This window comes from Vulpes vulpes, chromosome 9, assembly GCF_048418805.1.
Source record: "Vulpes vulpes isolate BD-2025 chromosome 9, VulVul3, whole genome shotgun sequence".
In the NCBI taxonomy this organism is placed as follows: Eukaryota; Metazoa; Chordata; class Mammalia; order Carnivora; family Canidae; genus Vulpes; species Vulpes vulpes.
In genome coordinates this window covers 25,712,017-25,729,351 of record NC_132788.1, presented here as the reverse complement: position 1 = coordinate 25,729,351, position 17,335 = coordinate 25,712,017, and the positions used below count along the sequence as shown (strand labels likewise).

Here is a 17,335-nt window from a genome sequence, read left to right as displayed (position 1 = left end):
TCAATGGTAGCATGACACTTCTATTCACCTATAAATAAAAATCCCCTACAAACTTTGGGGTGTTATGATCAAAACAACTGGGTAATTCTACCTTCTTCACTTACATGCAATATTCTGTTTTTAACCAATTTTTAAAAGGGTAGTAAAGTATGCCAGTGATTAAATGTTAAAACTATATTAATATAAAATACAAATAGTAAGTGAATAATGAAATATATTTCATAACTAATTCATAGCTCAATAAATGTTTGTTATTATTACTAGTAGCATTTAAAAATAGCCCTGTTATTCCTTAAGTTGTATTTTTTAAAAATATTTTATTTATTCATTTGAGAGAGAACAAGAGAGAGCAGGAGCAGAGGGAGGATCAGAGGCAGAGAGAGAAGCAGGAAGCCTGACATGGGGCTCAATCCCAGAAGCCCAGGATTATGACCTTTGCCAAAGGCAAAAGCCTAACCAACAGAGCCACCCAGCTGCCCCTTCAAGTTGTGTTTAGGGGTAGATTTCGAAGACTACTAGTTTCCACCAGTACCAGGTAAAAAAGATATTCTCTAATCTAATCCATAACATACAGTGAAAGTTCTAGAAAGCCTGACTTCAAATGATATCCACTAATGACCACTAAAGCATAAAACGCCAGATTATCTCAATGCACACACATTGAGGAAGGGCTCTCTGGCTTAGAACACTCTGTCTAGGCTTATGCCTGAAGTCTGTAGGGCCCAGGACAAGAGTACAAATGGAAGCCTACATACCATACTGGCTTACAATCTTAAAATTACCAGGCATACTAGTAACTTGTTAAACAGTGTGCTCTATTCTCCTGCTTTTATAAAGATACCTTCACCACAACCTGAAGGACTCAGGAGTGAATTTAAATTTTCCTCAGGGCTTTGTTCCAAAATGCAGTAGGGCAGAGACTGCTGATCCCCATCTCCCAGCCTGCACCCTCCCTTCCCACTCCCAGCTCTGTCTAGCACCAGAAGGCCTAGGGGCACCATCACTGTCCCCGCCGGAGAAGACAGGCCTGAGGAAACAGACTGCAAACCCGGGAAGTGGGCTCAGAGAATTGAGGGCAAGAAATTCCAGAAACCAGGACCACAGTCTAGAAGGGGAGCTGCATAAACTCTGGGAAGGCACACTCCCATGGCCCTGGGGACCCCTCGTCTCTTTAAGTGGGGCCCCCAAAAGTGAGGGGCCAGGAGACGAAGGTCCTTCTTACCTCAGTCTAAGAGCAGTACTGTGTGAGTGAGGCCAAGTTATCTGTTCTGTCTCAGGACCTCGCCCAAAACTGATAGTACATCTAACCCAAGGAGACTGCTTTACCCTTCAAATTGTACATCTTGTCTCAAGGAGGTGCTGGGATATAGATCAGCATGTGCACAAAGCATTCCCTATGAAAATGAGGCACTATGACTTTCCATATATTCCTATCTCAATCGGAATGACAGGCTATAAGGACCTCCAATCAAAGTTACATCCTCATGAAACACACAGCTTCATATGGTTCACATTCTTAAGGATATAAAAGGTTAACACCAGCAAAACAGTGATGCCTGGCCTGTGCTCTCTGCTCCCTTCTACTCTACCAGGACCAGTCTCTTGTTCTCAGAAGGGTGGTGTCTATCTGCTCTCACCCTACTACCCAACATAGGAAAGACTGATTTAATGATGACATTTTCTTGAACAAACTTTCTTCCACTGTAATGCAGTCTTTATAAAGAAGACTGGTTTTCTAAGCATATTGAAATATTATCGAAACATTTACCAGCTATAGCCCCCAAATTATTCTAGCATTCACATATTTTCACACTCTTTCATTTTTGCTGAGTGGGTTGGGCTGCCTTGATTTTTAAAATACTTATAACATTTATCCCAGGACTAGACATTATTCAATTGTTATGAATCTACACAAGTCAAAAATAGTTTGGAAGAGTTTTTTGGTTTTGGAGGCTCTAGCTAGAATATAACTTTTTTTTCTTTTTAAAGATTTTATTTATTTATTTGAGAACACAGAGGGAGAGAGAAAAGGAGAAGCAGACTCTCCACACTGAGCAGGGAGCCTGATGTGGGGCTCAATCCCAGCACCTCAAGACCTGAGCTGAAGGCAGATGCTTAAGACTGAGCCACCCAGAGGCCCCTAGAATATAACTTTTTAAAGTGACAATACACATCAATTATAAATGCTATGGGACCCTGCTTTCAGCACTTCCTCTGTGTTAGCAGAATTTCACAAGCTCATCAGTGAATGGCCATGGATTTCTAGTCAGAGGAAACCCAGCCTCTCTGGTCATATGAGAGGTGTCCTGGGAGAACCAAATCACCGGTACCTTCTCTAGGTAAGTGCTTTAACTCCTCACCTAACCATGCTTCACAAATTATTTTCCCTTTTTCTTCTTTTGAATTGCATTATACTGTATCAGCTCCACCTAATTATTCCTCACAGATCTTTTTCTTCTGGTTTGAACTTTATTGTATTTTATTTTTGTCTTTGACAGTAAAGACATAATCTCAGTAATCTGAAATAGTCCTTACTCCAAAAGGAGCCTCTCAAACATTCTTTTGTTTTTTTGATTTTTAAAACATTTTATCCTTATTTATGAGAAACACAGAGAGGTAGAGACATAGGCAAATGGAGAAGCAGGCTCCCTACAGGGAGCCCGATGCAGAGCTCGATCCCAGGATCCCAAGATCACGACCTGAGCCAAAGGCAGATGCTCAATCATTGAGCCACCCAGGTGCCCTCAAAACATTCTTCTGCAAAGCATGGATTCCTCCCTTCCCCACTCAGAAATACTGATTGTTCCAGTAGCAACAGCCACATGAGGACTATTCTTCCCCTCAAATGCTAGCAAGTACAAAAAAGAAGGGCTTCTTTGGTCTGTTAGACCAAAGTCTCTGAACAAGAGACTTCATTAAAGCAAACTTTTATTTATAAGATATGAAAGAAGCACTTATTTGTGTGATGAGACATGCAAATACCAGAAAAGTAAGATCTAGTCACATATATAACATAACCTTGTCAACTTTCTAAAACTCAGGATTTTAATTATAACCCACTTAAGTCCAACGGAAGGGACTAAATACCTAATATTGATAGAATAATTAGCATATAGCAGGCACTCTCCTAAGTACTTTATATATATGAACTTATCAATCCTCAGAACTCTAACTTTACAAATGAGGAGGCTAAGGCAAAGAAACTTAGGAACTTGTCCTGGATCATGTAGTGTTAGTGGTAGAGGATCACCCTGCTTTTTGGTCCTCAACCCCGCAGCTACCTACCCATCATGAACAGTATACCTGTGCTACCAGGCTAAGGGTACCAGGAGCCAGTAGCACCCTATACTTCAGCTGTATTATATAGGCAACGAGTTTTGTGAGCAAGCCTAGAATCCATCTTTAATACCACTAGAATTAGAATGTATCTTTTCAAAGGAAGAAACACTGGGCTTCTAAGCAACATACTGCTAACAATAGGAGCTAATACCATTCTAACCTATAGTGACTTTTTTAAACCTCAGAACAATACTATGAGTCAGGTATCTATAGAGAGATGAAGAAACTGAGGTTTACACAGGCCACATCATTATGCACCAGTTAATAAGTGGAAGAGAGAGGATTCCAACCCAGGTAGTCTGGCTTCAGAGTTTTGGCTACCAGAGTTCTTAACCATCACATCATATCATACTGCCCTCAGACTGCTTATTTTATTGTTCTCTACAGGTATGAGGGCTGGCTGACAACTATATCATCAATTATAAACACAACCATACACAGAAGAGATTTGTAATTCCACTACCGTTGGGAAGTCCTCTAGCACTTGTCGATCCTTCTCCTTGCTCTCCATATACCGCCAGTCTGGTTCATAAAGGTAAGAGTGAAAGTTGTGTAGCAGTGGAACCTTTTTTTCTACACTGATGGTCATGTCATCTTCCAGAGTGTCCAGAGCTCGGAGGACCAGATAAAATATGCATACCGCATGGCTGTAAAAATGGAATTCATGTAAAATGCATTAATATAATGCAACAAACATTCCAAAATATTTATTTTAAAATGTCATTTATGCAAACCCTCCTACAGCCCTACTTCTAAAGAACTATGAAAGGACAGCCAAAGCTTTTAGTATTTAACGAAACATCTTAGTTTTCCTGTCTTAGATGGGAGCGATGGACTTCAGTGATTTATTTATAAAAAAACAAAACAAAACACCTACCAGCTGTCACAACTGCTCACAGAATGAGCTACATTTAACTAACTTAGAACTAACAGCACAAATATCAACAGACCAAGTGTTTACATGGAACTAGTATTTTGTAGATAAAAAATAAAGTCAAAAACTTCTCAATGTAAATACTATCATACACCAAAGCTATTGGTCTAGGTTCATGTACGCAATCTGCACAGAAGCCGCTTGGGCTGGCTCAGTCACAGGAGTCCTCTAAGTTTGAGCCTCACGTGGGGTTGTAGAGATTACTTAACTAAATAAAACTTAAAAAAATAAAAAAGCAACTTCATTAGAATTGACCCCATATACTAGAATTGCAATGTGGCAGGCACAGTGAAGTCAAGAAAAAGGCATGACCTACTCGGAGACAGGTTCAGCTGCCAGGACTAAAAAAAGTCAATAAACACCCCCCCCTCCCCGCTTCCCTGCAAGCTGGGCCCACAGGGACACTATTAGATGGCGAAGTGCCCGGGAGAGCATTCTAAAGTAAATACATGGGTGTTCCAGCTAGGACATTTCCACTGTGTTGGGGCATGCTCTCGCTGAGGCACAAACGGAGGCTGCAATGCTCGGGGCTGTCAGAAAGCAGCCTCCAGTGGCTCAAAGTCCCCTGGAAAAGCCCTCCTCCCCCCAAGTGAAAAGAAGCTGTCTGGCCACTCACCGCATTTCCCCATCCAGAGCCTCGATGACAGCTGCAAAACTGCGACTGGTCTGATTGAGATACTTGTAGCAGGTTTTCAAGCTGCTGCTGAGCGAGTCCTGCGGGCAGAGAAGACACACGGAGGTGGGGGCCGCGGAGGAGCAGGAGTGGGACTGGGGCAGGCGGCCGGCGGGCGGGCTCCGCAGGCGGCCGCACACGCCCTCTCCCCGCGCCCGGTCCTTGCAGGACCAGGCGGCGGGGGGCAAGGGGCAGCCGCGCGGCGGGGAGCCGGTGCCCGTGGCCCGGGGCGCCGAGGCGGGGCTCAGCACCAGGGTCCGCTTGAACAGGGACATGGCCTTGGTGCCGCAGGCGGCCGCGGCCATGGGAAGCGCAGGGCCCGCGGAGAGTTTTTCCTCCATAGACCCGAGCGGAGCTGGGAGGCGCCCCCCCCAGGGCCGGGGCGGGCTCCCGGCGGCTCGGCTGCCCGCCCCGCCCCCCCCCCCCCCGGGGGCGCCGCCCTCCCGCGGTCAGCCCCGCCCCCGGCCACCGGTGCCTTTCTCGGCGTCCGGCCTCCCCTGTTCCCGGGGGCACGGGCGGCTGGCGGAGCCCGGTCCTCTCCTGGAAGCTGGCTTTTCCTCCCGGTGCCACGAGCTCTCCTTCAGCAGACTGGAGTCTGGCTCCTCTGAACCCTCCACTCTTGTACTTCTGTGTCTATTCCCGCATCGCCCAATTTTAGCAAGAATCCTGCTACTGATCACCCTGCCTATCCAACGGAGTTCCTCATTCCCCGTCATCCCATCGCCCTGGTCTGCTTCCAGCAAGAATGCAGCTAGGTTAGGTCATTTGGTGAAAACATCCCTCACCCCAGACATGCCGTCTTCGTCATTTCCATCCACCGACTCGTCCACTCTGCTCCTTAGCTAGAAATTCCCACTTGTCCTTGTATTCGGCACTGAGCCCAGTTCTATATACGCAGGTCTCTTTTCCCCTATTGCAGTGGCTATTCTGAATAAAACCTACTTTTACTGCTTTAACTACCACCTCTGGCTTTCTATTATTATTATTATTATTATTATTATTATTATTATCATTCATTAGAGACACACACAAAGAAATGGGGGGGGGGGGGGGCAGAGACACAGGCAGAGGGAGAAGCAGGCTCCATGTAGGGAGCTCGATGGGGACTCGATCACCAGGAGTCCAGGATCACACCCTGAGCAGAAGGCAGGCACTTAATCGCTGAGCCACCCAGGCGTCCCCCAATTGTCTTTTTCTTTCAAATGAGTGACCTGTAGTGAGCAGCTTTCTGAACTCTACTACTCTTCCCTAAGGAAAACAAGAATCATTTTTCCAGGGGGAAAAAAAAAGTGCCATATTTTCAAAGCAAGTATATCTGAAAGAATTGCTGGCTGTGTGTGTTTTATAGAGACTTTAATTTTAGAGCTTTTTTACGTTAGCAGGAAAACATTAGAAAATACAAAGTTCCCATATATCCTCCCAACCCCTCTCCCATTCGGTCTCCCTCACTCTTTTTAAGAGAAGGAAAACATTTGAAATGTCTAACAGGAGAGTGGTTAATATCTATATGGTATATCCACTGGTGGAAATATACTATAGTCACTTTGGAATGTCAACAGTGAACTCTGAACCCTGGTGGACCCGTGTTCTTTTTATGTGTGTATTATTGCCTGAATATCTTATCATGGATGCCTATCCTACATCAAGAAAGTAAGGCTTTAAAAAAAATTACATAATCATGAGAATTTCATTTCCTTGCCATAGTCAATGAAAAGTTATTAGTAAAAATTAATATTTAGCACCATAAATTAGTAAAATAATTTCACGCAGTATCTGGCATATAACTATACTGAGTGAAGGTTTGATGAATAAATGAATACGTTCAGAGTATTTAAAAACCATTCACTAACTCCTTCCCTCTCAAGTGCGGAAAGGCCAGGCTTAGCAGTCAAGTAAAATAAAATAACAGCTACTACTGAGCTCTATGGCAGGTCTTCACCTAAGCTGTTGTTACCAGGCCAGAATGCTTCCTTTCACTGCACTACCAAATGTTTTAATCCTCAGCTATAATTAATGGCTTGGGGGCTGATTTCTAACCATAAACTGAAACAAAAGACGTGAGGTTTTTGAAGAACAGCAACTTTAAGGAACACCAAAGGCTGCTTACCAACACTCCTCCACTCTTAAAATGAGCAAGGTCAATAAATCCCTTCCTTTGCCTTCTTCCCTCATCATTCTTTCTTCTGTCACCTATCTGTTTCAGTTCCTCACTCTGCAACAAAGAATTTCCTCAAACTACCAAGAAGATACAGGAAGGTATAACTATCTAACACTGGAAAACTCGACTCACTGTGAAAATTTCCAGTGCTTGATTCCCATGAGCTGCTGGGGGGGAGGGGAGATGTAGAAAAAAAACTAGAGCTAACTGCTTGCCTGTCCCTAGAGCCTTCTGATGTTTTCCACTGGTGTGTGAGATGAAGTGTGCTCCTGAGAACCCTCAAGTGGGGGAGAAACAGGGATGGAGGGCATTTGGAGGAAGAGTGTGCAGTGGCTAGAAGTACAAAGACTCAACTCCCAGGACTGGGACTCTAGCCTCAAACTGAAAGAATGGCTACTACCATTCCCACAGCTTTCCTTAAGACTTTAACACAGATTCCTCAGAATGGGGAGAAATCCCACAAACATAACCAATTTTATGTAACAATAAAATTACAAACTACCACTTACTGGGCAACTACTACAGGCCAAGCAAAATATAAATATTACCTTTCATCCTTAAAAAATCCTTTAAGGAAGATATTACAGACCTATATCCACTTTCATTCAAACTTCATGGCCAGATGTACAGCAGAATTCAGAATTTTTAATGTTTTAGAAAACAGGCAATAAGATGTAAATATGGCCCCAACCTCTATAGAGTAATATTCCATAATTAATTGTTAGTATTTCTTTAGCAAAATCTTTGAATATTTGTACTAAGCCAGGGTCACTTCAGTTCAGGGTAGCTTTGCTGCCACATGACTTTGAGGTAGATATGAAAACATTCCTCATCTTTAGACCATTTACGCATTGGGAAATTGTGGTTAAGGGCCTGTGATCAATATCTCTATTTTATAGATGAAGACACTGTTGCCTGGAGGTTAAATTACCAAGAGTTATTCAGCTAAGAGTTAGGATTTAGACTTGAAAGAAGCCAGAAATGCACAATTACAAAACACCTTTTACCGTGATCTGCCCTTTTTTAAAAAAATATTTTATTTATTTATTCATGAGAGACCCACAGAGACAGAGAGAGAGAGAGAGAGAGAGGCAGAGACACAGGCAGAGGGAGAAGCAGGCTCCATGTAGGGAGCCAGATGTGGGACTCAATCACACCCCAGGCTGAAGGCGGCGCCAAACCACTGGGCCACCAGGGCTGCCCATGACATGCCCTCTGATCACACAACTTGCAGATGGCAGTTCTAAAAATTCAGTATAAATCAAGTTTACTGAATCCTGAATTTTTATAGCCAAATTCTTCCATGATAGAAACAGCTAACCATCAATATCTTCTAAATGCACATTTCTCCCCAGTTTTTACTTAACTTAAAAGAGAAACTGGGATGTCTGGGTTGCTCAGTGGTTGAGAGTCTGCCTTTGGCTCAGGGCATGATCCCGGGGTCTTGGGATAGAGTCCCACATCCAGCTTCCCACAGGGACCCTGCTTCTCCCTCTGCCTATGTCTCAGCCTCTCTGTGTCTCTCATGAATAAATAAAATCTTAAAAAAAAAAAAAAAAAGTAGAAGAAAGAGATAGAGAAACTAATGGGGGTGCCTAGGTGGCTCAGTCAGTTAAGCATCTGCCTTCAGGTCAGGTCATGATCCCAAGGTCCTGGAATTGAGCAGAATGTGGGCTCCCTGCTCAGTGGGGAGCCTGCTTCTCCCTCTTCCCCTCCTCCTATTCATGTGCTCTCTCACTCTCTCTCTCAATCTCTCAAAGAAAATCTTTAAAAAGAGAGAGAAGCTAAGATCATGTTAAGCAAAGGAAAATGTGTTCCTATGCTTCCTCTATTCAACTATTCTCTTTTTTAATGGCTCTAGGGGGCTTAAAAAGGGCTCAGAAAAACTGCAAGCAACAAAACAAATAATATTGTACTTACTGCTCATCAAATCTTAGAGCTAGAAGAGTCTCACTTAAAAAAAAAAAATCAAGAGATTATAACGTGGAAAGTCTTTCTCCTACGCCCTTACCACTTTTCTCTCTATGTGTAACCAATGCTACTGTTTTCTCCAATGGTCTTATTTTATAGAAAGAAAAACGAATCTCAGAGAATTCAAGTCTCTGGACCCAAATCACAACCCTATAAATTGTGTCCCCTGACTTTAGACACATAGATCCTTTGCCCCGTTATTTTTCTTTGTAGTGTTTACCTCCACCTGAAATGTTACATACATTAGATTCTTGAACAATGTGGGGATAAGGAACATGGGCCACCTCCCACAGCTGAAAATCTGCCTATAACTTTTGACTCCCCCAAAACATAATTACTCATAGCCTGCTATGACCAGTAGTCTTACCAAAACATAAACAGTGATTAACACTTAGGTTTTTGTATGTTATATGTATTATATACTGTATTCTTACAATAAAGTAAGCTTGAGAAAATATTAAGAGAAAATACATTTACAGTATTGGACTGTATTTATCAGGAAAAAAAATCCATGTATAAGTAAATCCATACAGTTCAAAGTCACGTTGTTCAAGGGTCAACCATACTTGCTTTTTTATCATTCTGTCTTTCTCTAAAATGTAAGGTTCATAAAAGCAAGGTCTTCACCTATCTTGTTTACTTTTGTATCTCTAGCATCTAGAATAGTACTTGACACTGGTGGTCACATAATTGTTAAAGGAAGGAAGCTAATATACACCAGGTTTGGAAAGGAAGAAAAGAACTAGGAATTAGAGAGTAGCTGTATCACATGTGGGAGCGCATGTGACAGCACTAGGATCTGATCAGCAGTCTGGGGCCGTCAAACCTGAGCTCTTCCTTGCAGGCAGCCTCCAAACTGGGGGCAAGGAGGTTTTCAGACTAGCCTGGGTTGGCACTCTGGAATCACTATTTGAACAAGTTATCTGATTACTTTATGCCATTGTTTGCTAACCTATAAAAGAGCAGTAATAATAGTGTTTGTCACTTTAGGGTTGTTGTCAAGATTGACTAAGTGTGATGAGTTACAAAAAGGCCCCAAAAGCTTATGGCTCTTTTCATCACAGGATGGGGGTTTCTCTCTGCCTCCCTAAATCTAGGTCCCCTTTTTTGGCCAATAAGACAGCAGCCAATGTGATTCAAGCAAGGCTGAAACACTCCAGCTGCCACATGGGACCTCAGGGCTAGCCTGCAGATGATGAGACACATATGGCCCAGGATCCCCTTGACACTCCAGCCTGCTAACCAACAGACTGTCCAGCCACAACCCATCTATAAAACAGGAAAACTAGTACCTTCCTTATAAGGATACAGGAAGGTTTAAATAACAGATGTATAAAATAGTGCTTGGCACATAGTAAGAGCTCAATAAACATTAGCCATGATCAGGACACTCTTTATCTAAAGGGTGAAAATCTAAGTTTAAAAAGTCAACAAAGCATTAAAACGGAAGAAAAGGTTCTGAGCAAGTACAGTTAGGGACCTGAATAACAACAATTCCAAGTCCCCAGCATGATGAGACTACTTCAAAAAGATAGTGAACACTGATGCGCTGGTGAGGTAGGATCAGGAAATGGACTTTCGTTGCATATATCACCATTTTATTTCTTAAGAAAAGAAAAAAAAAAGATGATGCAAATACAGCAAACACTATCCATCTAATCTTGGAAATAGACACAAATTGGTTACGGTATTTTCAATATTTTTCTATTTCCTTAAAATATTTTATAGTTAAAATGTTTTTTTTTTTTTTTAAACTGAAAGCAGTCTTAATCTATGTTACATAGACATACAGCATCCATAAGAAAGGAATTTAAAGTTCTGAAATGACCAGACCACACTGAAAGGGTAGTTACTGTTCAACTGTGAACACCGGTCCACTGAACTTTGGACTTCAAAAGGAGAAAGATCAGGTTGGTAAATGATATGCAAAGAGTTACAGATAATGATAACTAAGGGAAAAACACAGAACATTTGGCTGGAATGTCAGTATTCTCAGAGAGAATATGAGAGTTCTCTTAAAACACATCAAGTGCTGTATCACACAACAAGGATTAGACTCTGGTTTCAGAAGGAGAACAGAGTAACGTAACACTTCCTAAAATCCAAAACTTTCTGGGGATGGAGTGGGCAAGTCTCCAGGGGTAGTGAACTACCTGTCACAGGAGGTGTTCAGGAGACTATACAAACTGGATTACAGAATATGATGACAGGGGCCGTTGTTTTCCCCTCAAAACACACAGATGTGCAACAACATAAATATTTGCAAATAATGTCAGGAAAGCTCCAAAAACTCTTAGCAAGAATCTCTAATTAAACATTCATTGAGCAAGACACGTGAGCAATTTAAGCATTCCCCAAAAGATGAATCCTCTATTCCAGCCAGAAGTGAGTTCTCCCTTCTGTAAATTTCCTTATGGCAATTACTATGACACATGAAGCTTAACTTGTGCCCCCGCCTATTATTCATTAATTCACTAAAGGGACATCAAATAGGATTCCTATATCCCAATAGCTTAAAAACCTTGAATCTTAAACCTGAAAGGGATTTGGGGATCATAGAACCAATACACAAATCACCACAATACAAGACTCTGGGGCTGATATAAAGTAGTACCAGATAAAATGGCTGAGGAAGTTTCACAGGTTACTTGTTATGGTGCTCCCAAATTTTCTATGAACAATCTTACTTTACTGACCCGACAAGATGGTGAGCTCTTTGTACATCTTAACTGTCTATCCATGCCATTCCGCCCTGGTGCATCAAGCATAACACCTAGCAAGGAACAGGTGTCCGTGCGTCCCTGTGCACTGAAAGGTGAACAGAGGTGGCAACGGCGGAAGCTATACCTTGAAGGAAGAGAAGGATCCTGAGTTATGAAAGAAAGAGAAATTTTTTTTTTCTGATGGAAATGAAAGTGTTTTGATAAAGAACACCAATTAAAAGTACATTTAAAACAAAGAACGGTACCTGTGATTTACCACTGGAGAAGAGAACTTAAACGTTTTGATATAACCCACTAATTCTGTTGAATGTGTCTTATTCATTCAATAATCACTTAAGAATAATTTTTCTTGTTGTGATAAATACCTTCGTAAGTATTCATTTAGCAAAGAATGAGGCAGATGAAATAGAAGTAAATAAAACCACGTTTGGCCTTCAACGGGCCAACAGTGCTGCCACTCGACAGATATACAGGTAGCAAATGAGAACTTGAAAGAGTAAATATGTGTTATTAAAAAAAAAAAAATACAAAAAAAAAAAAAAAAACAAAAAACGAGGAAGCGCTGACGAGTAGGGATTTGATCAGACCGCAAGAAGGGAGGGAAGCTTTTGGAAGAAGGGTAACCTAAAACTGGAAGGATGAGCAACGTTTCATTGCAGAAAAGATAATTGTGGCAACATCTGCAGAGTTCTTTCCCTTGATGAAATTCTCTCCCACGTCCTCTCCCACTTAATCTACCCACATAATCTCAATCTTGCAACATCAAGACACACAGATAAACATCAATGCGCAAGGACAGAAGCATGAAGAAAACCTACCTGACAACCAATGCCTTCAAAGAGCACAAACATTTTAAGCACCAAGACAACTCGGGGGAGGGTGGGGGGAGGGGAGACGAGGCCCGCCGAAGAGACCGGGGTCGGCTGGGCCCGATTTGGGGTAAGGAGAGCGGAACCGGGCTGGGCGGCCGGGCGGGCGGGGCCGCCAGCGGGGGCGGGGGGCTGCTATCCCGAGGGACGGAGGGCGCCGGAGGCGTCGGGCACTCGCTCGCCGCGCTCCCCGCCCGCGGCAGCCGGGCCTGCCCGCCAGGCCCCAGAGCACCGCGCGCAGCCGCCGGCCCCGGCCGGGATGCAAGGATGCTCGGCCCACCTGGTCCATCTTGGGTATCACCTTCCGCCGGCCCCCCATCTGGAAGCGCAGGAGGTTGTAGAACTCCTCCGGGCGCCCCAAGCACTTCACGAACTCCATGCTGGCGGCAGGCGGCAGGCTCCCGGGGCTGGCGCTCTATTCCGGATACCTCGGGTGGACCCCGGCCGGCGCTCAGCGAAGGATTAAACCCCGGAATCGCAACGCGCGGGGCGGGGCAGAGGCGGGCCCAGAGCGGGGCGCCACGCCCACCTCCCCGCCCACCTCAACGGGCCCTAGCTCTCGCGCCACTTCTCGGGGGCGCGCGGGGTGGACTGACGAGCTCTGATTGGCCAGAACCGTTCGCACCAGGGAGACGCCCGCCAATCGGCTGCAGGAGGAGTCTGGCGTGACGACCGCACCCTCTAAGCTAATTGGAGGACGAGAAAGGGGCGGGTGAGCGGGATTGGTGCTTCTGTGGGGGGGTGGGCCTTGTCCTGCGCTTCGCCTCCGTAGAGGGTGGGGCGGGATCTCAGACCCGAGTTGGGACGCTGCGAGGTGGCTGCGGCTGCTTCTCGCTCCGGCGTCCTGAGTTTTTGGTGCGAGCCCAGAGGGCGAGTTCGCAACGACGTTGTCAGTCATCATTCCACGTGGTGGGTCCTGTTTGTCCTGCGGCCGCACTGACTCTTCAGGGGCGTGCACCTCCCCGTGCTGTGTCTGCGCGAGGCCGCGGGACTTTATTTAAAGGGCGGGTGGGCGGACCATGTTGGTGCGGGCGCTTACTGTCCGCCCCGGGGAGCGAGGGCTTGGAGGCGCTGACCGCCCCGTGCAACCCCGGCACCCGGTCGGCAGTCACACCTGCAGCCCCGTGCCACACCGAGCAGCCTGGCCGGCAGTCACACCTGCAGCCCCGTGCAACACCGGGCACCCTGGCCGGCAGTCACACCTGCAGCCCCGTGCAACCCCGGCACCCGGTCGGCAGTCACACCTGCAGCCCGTGCCACCCCGGGCAGCCTGGCCGGCAGTCACACCTGCAGCCCCGTGCAACACCGGGCACCCTGGCCGGCAGTCATACCTGCAGCCCCGTGCAACACCGGCACCCGGTCGGCAGTCACACCTGCAGCCCCGTGCCACCCCGGGCAGCCTGGCCGGCAGTCACACCTGCAGCCCCGTGCCACACCGGGCACCCCGTCCAGCAGTGACCCCGTGCCCGCTGCACAGCCCGCAGAGCCTTTCACTTCTCGCGGGATGATGTCGCTCACTCCTAGAATTTCACCTCTAGGACCTTTTTTTTTTTTTTTTTTTTTTAAAGATTTTATTTATTCCTGAGAGACACAGGTAGAGGGAGAAGCAGGCTCCACTCCATGCAGGGAGCCTGATATGGGACTCGATCCCTGGTCTCTAGGATCACACGCTGGGCTGAAGGCGGCGCTAAACCGCTGACCCACCCGGGCTGCCCATCTCTAGGATCTTTTAAACTGTGTGTCCACTTTGTCCCCAAAATGCATCAGAAGCGTTTCTACGACCTATGAAAGGCTGATGTAGAAATTTGTATCTCCATCTTTATTATTTTTTTCTTTTTTGGAGAGAAAGAGATTGGGGACAGTGCACCAAGGGCCGAGGGAGAGAATCAGACTCCAGGCTGAATGTGAATTCCCACCCTCTCCCCTCCACACTCTCTCACCCTGAGATCATGACCTGAGGCTACATCAAGGGTCAGCGGCTTAAGCAACCAAGCCAGCCATGAGCCCTGGTCACTATTTTATTTTTTTAAGATTTTATTTATTCATGAGAGACAGAGGCAGAGACACCGGCAGAGGAGAAGCAGGCTCCCTGTGGGGAGCCCAATTCTGGACTCGATCCAGGACCCTGAGCCAGCCACTCTCCTGATCAGTGCTTTACTGTGCTCGCCCTCCACCCACCACTACTGCTGATCCCCATCCTGCTCTAGTTCACCACCACCACCACCACCACCACCCACCACCCCCCACCCCAACCCCCATCCCTGCCCTAGTATTTATAACAGGCTGATATAATACTAAGTTTACTTGTATGTTCAGTGTCTGTTTCTTCTTCTTAGACCTAAGCTCAATGGTTGACAGATCTTTATTTTGTTCACTAACACACCCCCAAGCATTTAGAACAGTTCCTGGTACATACTAGGTACACAGTGAACACTTACTGAACTGACCTGTACCTCCTCTTCTTTGATGTCCTCCAAAGTTATTACATCCCTAACTGAAATCTCTCTCCCATTGACACTTCGGTGAATGGCACTAGCAACATTGCCTAATTATCAAATCCTGATGTCATCCCTAACTCCATTCTCTTCCTACACCTGCCCTCCATCAAGTCTGTGGAACCTAAGAAACAAACATCTCTCATTGTAACCTCTCCTCTCTGATTCATCTTGTTTTAAGCTTCATCTTCTCTCCCAACTATTTTCAAGTCAACTTCCTACCTCTCTCTCTCCATGCATGCCCATGTGACAGCTTGAGTAATTTAAAACACACAGTTGTGGGCAGACGGGTGGCTCAGTGGTTTAGTGCCGCTTTCAGCCCAGGGCCTGATCCTGGAGACCCGGGATCGAGTCCCACATCAGGCTCCCTGCATGGAGCCTGCTTCTCCCTCTACCTCTGCCTCTGCCTCTCTCTCTCTCTCTCTGTCTCTCATGAATAAATAAATAAATAAAATCTTAAAAAAAAAAAAAACCCGCACAGACTTGATTATATTACTCTCTTGCCTACAATTCTTCAATTTTAAATGCCTTAAAAGAAATGCCTTTCAAGATAAAATTAAAGATTCTGGCATTGAATAAAAACTCCCTCATTGTTTGGCACCCATTTTCCTTTTTTTGGATTTTCGCCATTTTCTATCCCATCACTTCTGTTCTGTATAGCCCTGATCTGGCCCTGGCAGCACTTGCAGTTCCCCAACAGGCCACAGGACCACATACCCCAGTCTCCACCAGAGTAATTCACACCCAGGATGTCCTTCCTTTCTCTTCACCCAGCTACCTGCCTTAAGGTCATCACAGCTTACGTGGATACCCTTCCTTCAGAAATTCTTTTCTGAAGTTCCCTGACTTCTCCTTTATCTGTTCTTTAGATTCAACAAACATCCACTTGACACCAGTCATGTGGCAGACACTAAAAAAACAAAAAACAAAAAAACCAGAAAGACGAGGTTTGATTTCAAAGAGCTTCCAGGGCCAGCAGACAGTAGGAAGAGACAGACATGGCTGATATAATGGTGTTGCTATTATTGAGACAGAGTTGGATCCTAATCCAGCTTCCTAAGTCTGACCTAGGTGCCCAGTCGGAGATGGCATACACAGATAGACAATGACCAGACCATACACCATGACAAAACTTTGATGCACAACCTGTGCAGCAACAGGCCCAGAGTAGTCAGGACTAGGTCAATAACTTCCCCATATTTTCCCCCTACTTTCAACTCAGGACCAATCACAGAAAGCCAAACATACTCTTCAAACAAATTACATAAGATACCCAGCTGCTGGTTAGCCTGCTTCCAGCTTCTCCATGCCAACCTTCCAACCAGAGTATGCATACCTGGTTCCTCCCCCTTTGTTCATTATAGAGCTTACCCACTCCCCTGCCTGTTTCTGAGTCTCTGCCAAATGCAAGTGACAAGTGACAATGGCTGCTGCCCTTGCTCTAGCAAGCTCTGAATAAAGAGCCTCATTTGTTCTTATTTCAGTAGTCTTTATTTCCACAAACCTCAATACTTCCATCATGTTCAGTTGATGCTCTTGTCTTGAACTTGGTGTATTCCAATGATCTCTTTTCTATGTCTTCACTGAACTCAAGGTCAGAGCCTCTCATTTAAACATAAAATCTGGCACAGTGCTTGCCCCATAACAAGTCTCCACTATAAGTAACAATGCTTGAAATTAGAACTGTATGGGAACTTTTAGACACACTTATAGCCTCCCCACCCTCACAGAGCAGTTTCTCTATAACCTACTGAAACACTTAACATTCTTTGTCATAAGCCAGTCTCTTCCTATCACTATAAGGGTTTTCTTTATCCTTGGGGCTTTATCCTATACGGGTTTGTTTTTTTATCCTTGCGTTCCCAGACCCAGCATTTAGGAGGCATGTCAGAAATACTTACTCAATGGCGAGAGCCACTAACATTACACATCACGTTTTTCACAGTGTCAATTACCACAAAACTCTAATTCATGAGATAGAGAAATCTTTCCCCTAGAATCTGCTGAATACAAGTGTCACCTCTCCTTACTTCTAAGTGAAACCTGGACTCTCCATGTATCCCATCCCTCACCTGCAACTCTGTCAAGCAAAAACCTCTCCTTCCATCCTAATAGCATAAGGACAATATGAGTAATTTCCACTGCTCCACACCACCCCATCACCTCTTTTCTA

At 45.0% G+C, this 17,335-nt stretch overlaps 1 protein-coding gene across 3 annotated transcripts in view; it reads right to left on the bottom strand.

Annotated features, from left to right (window-relative positions):
* The window catches only part of FDFT1 (farnesyl-diphosphate farnesyltransferase 1), a 35,244-nt gene extending 22,000 nt beyond the window's left edge, over positions 1 to 13,244 (bottom strand). The window contains exons 1-3 of one of the 3 annotated variants that reach the window (XM_026007815.2): positions 12,948 to 13,244; positions 4,890 to 4,987; positions 3,803 to 3,986 (exon numbers count right to left, since the gene is read on the bottom strand). In XM_026007815.2, the coding sequence (XP_025863600.1) occupies positions 3,803 to 3,986; positions 4,890 to 4,987; positions 12,948 to 13,046 (381 nt within the window). In that variant the 5' untranslated portion in view covers positions 13,047 to 13,244. Of the gene's footprint in view, positions 1 to 3,802; positions 3,987 to 4,889; positions 5,717 to 12,616; positions 12,788 to 12,947 lie in introns of those variants that run through there. The other 2 variants (XM_072719652.1, XM_026007814.2) reach the window with 2 other exon arrangements.
* Positions 13,245 to 17,335: the final 4,091 nt, after the last annotated feature.